Source organism: Alligator sinensis, unplaced genomic scaffold (assembly GCF_000455745.1).
Source record: "Alligator sinensis unplaced genomic scaffold, ASM45574v1 scaffold125_1, whole genome shotgun sequence".
Taxonomy (NCBI): Eukaryota; Metazoa; Chordata; order Crocodylia; family Alligatoridae; genus Alligator; species Alligator sinensis.
Genome location: NW_005841893.1, coordinates 3,636,418 through 3,637,375, shown reverse-complemented (window position 1 = coordinate 3,637,375; position 958 = coordinate 3,636,418). Strand labels below are relative to the sequence as shown.

General features: G+C 41.8%; 1 protein-coding gene across 2 annotated transcripts in view; it reads right to left on the bottom strand.

The window, feature by feature from the left end:
* The window catches only part of MMRN1 (multimerin 1), a 65,833-nt gene extending 65,445 nt beyond the window's left edge, over positions 1–388 (bottom strand). For both annotated transcript variants that reach the window (XM_014517131.2, XM_014517132.2), the window contains exon 1: positions 1–388. This exon is cut by the window's left edge and continues 194 nt beyond it. In XM_014517131.2, the coding sequence (XP_014372617.2) occupies positions 1–315 (315 nt within the window). In that variant the 5' untranslated portion in view covers positions 316–388.
* Positions 389–958: the final 570 nt, after the last annotated feature.

Sequence of the window (958 nt, the reverse complement as noted above, 5' to 3'; positions counted from 1 at the left end):
CCTGCTGGGCTGGGTTGTTGGAGTGGAGGATTTCTTTGCCTGGGTCCTTGGCAATGTTTTCAATCCTGGAACCTCTTCTGTGGGTGCAGAGGTAAGCTTTTCAAGATGATCCTGTGATGCACTCACTGCAGATGCTTGGATCTCAGTTGGGGTAAATGTTGGTGGTGTTATCTGGTTTCTGAAGCTGTGCATTGCAGAAAGTGAAATAAAGTCCGAGTGGCTTGCTTGGCTTTCACCATCCCCAGCTGGGGTACTAACCGCCAGACTGCCAAACTGTAAATGTGACAGAAGCAATAAGATGGTTATCTTCTTCATGCTGTTTGTTAGTAAGAACCACAAGATGCTTTACATGTATCCCTTGTGCAAGGATCCAGTATCTTTCCTTACCCACTGCTTTCACAGTGATCCTATGTAGAAAGAGCTCTGCTGCTTTTATTTTTGGAGGAAAGGAAACAGGTTTTAGTCTTTCAAAATGGACAACGGAAGCTTCATTTCCTGTTTCTGTGGATTCCTCTACAACCTGTGACCCCCCTGGAGTGTTGAAGCCTGGAAAGCCTTAGGGGAAGGAAGAAAGGATGCTCTGCTGAAGCTACAGAATGAAGATTAATGACATAAAACAAATGTGGGAAAATATTGTCAGTGAAGTCAGTCTAAGGGGGGAAAAAATCAAAACAAGTAATTTTCCTTTTACGTGTATGTACATAGAGAACATAAGTGATTTGTCAACCGTGCCACTTGGCTGTTCATGTATGTGAATTTGTTACTGAGAAAAGGACTTGGATATCCTGATACCTTCCTTGAGGTTCAAGATATGTTGTGCTTCTTGTTCTGATTTGAATGTTCAAGAAACATGTTATGAAAGAATGGAGCTGGTAAGGGAGAGATGTCCAGTGCACGAAACTGAGAAATAATAGTGAATATAGTAAAACATTAAATGTAAAAACTAATCCCCATACCA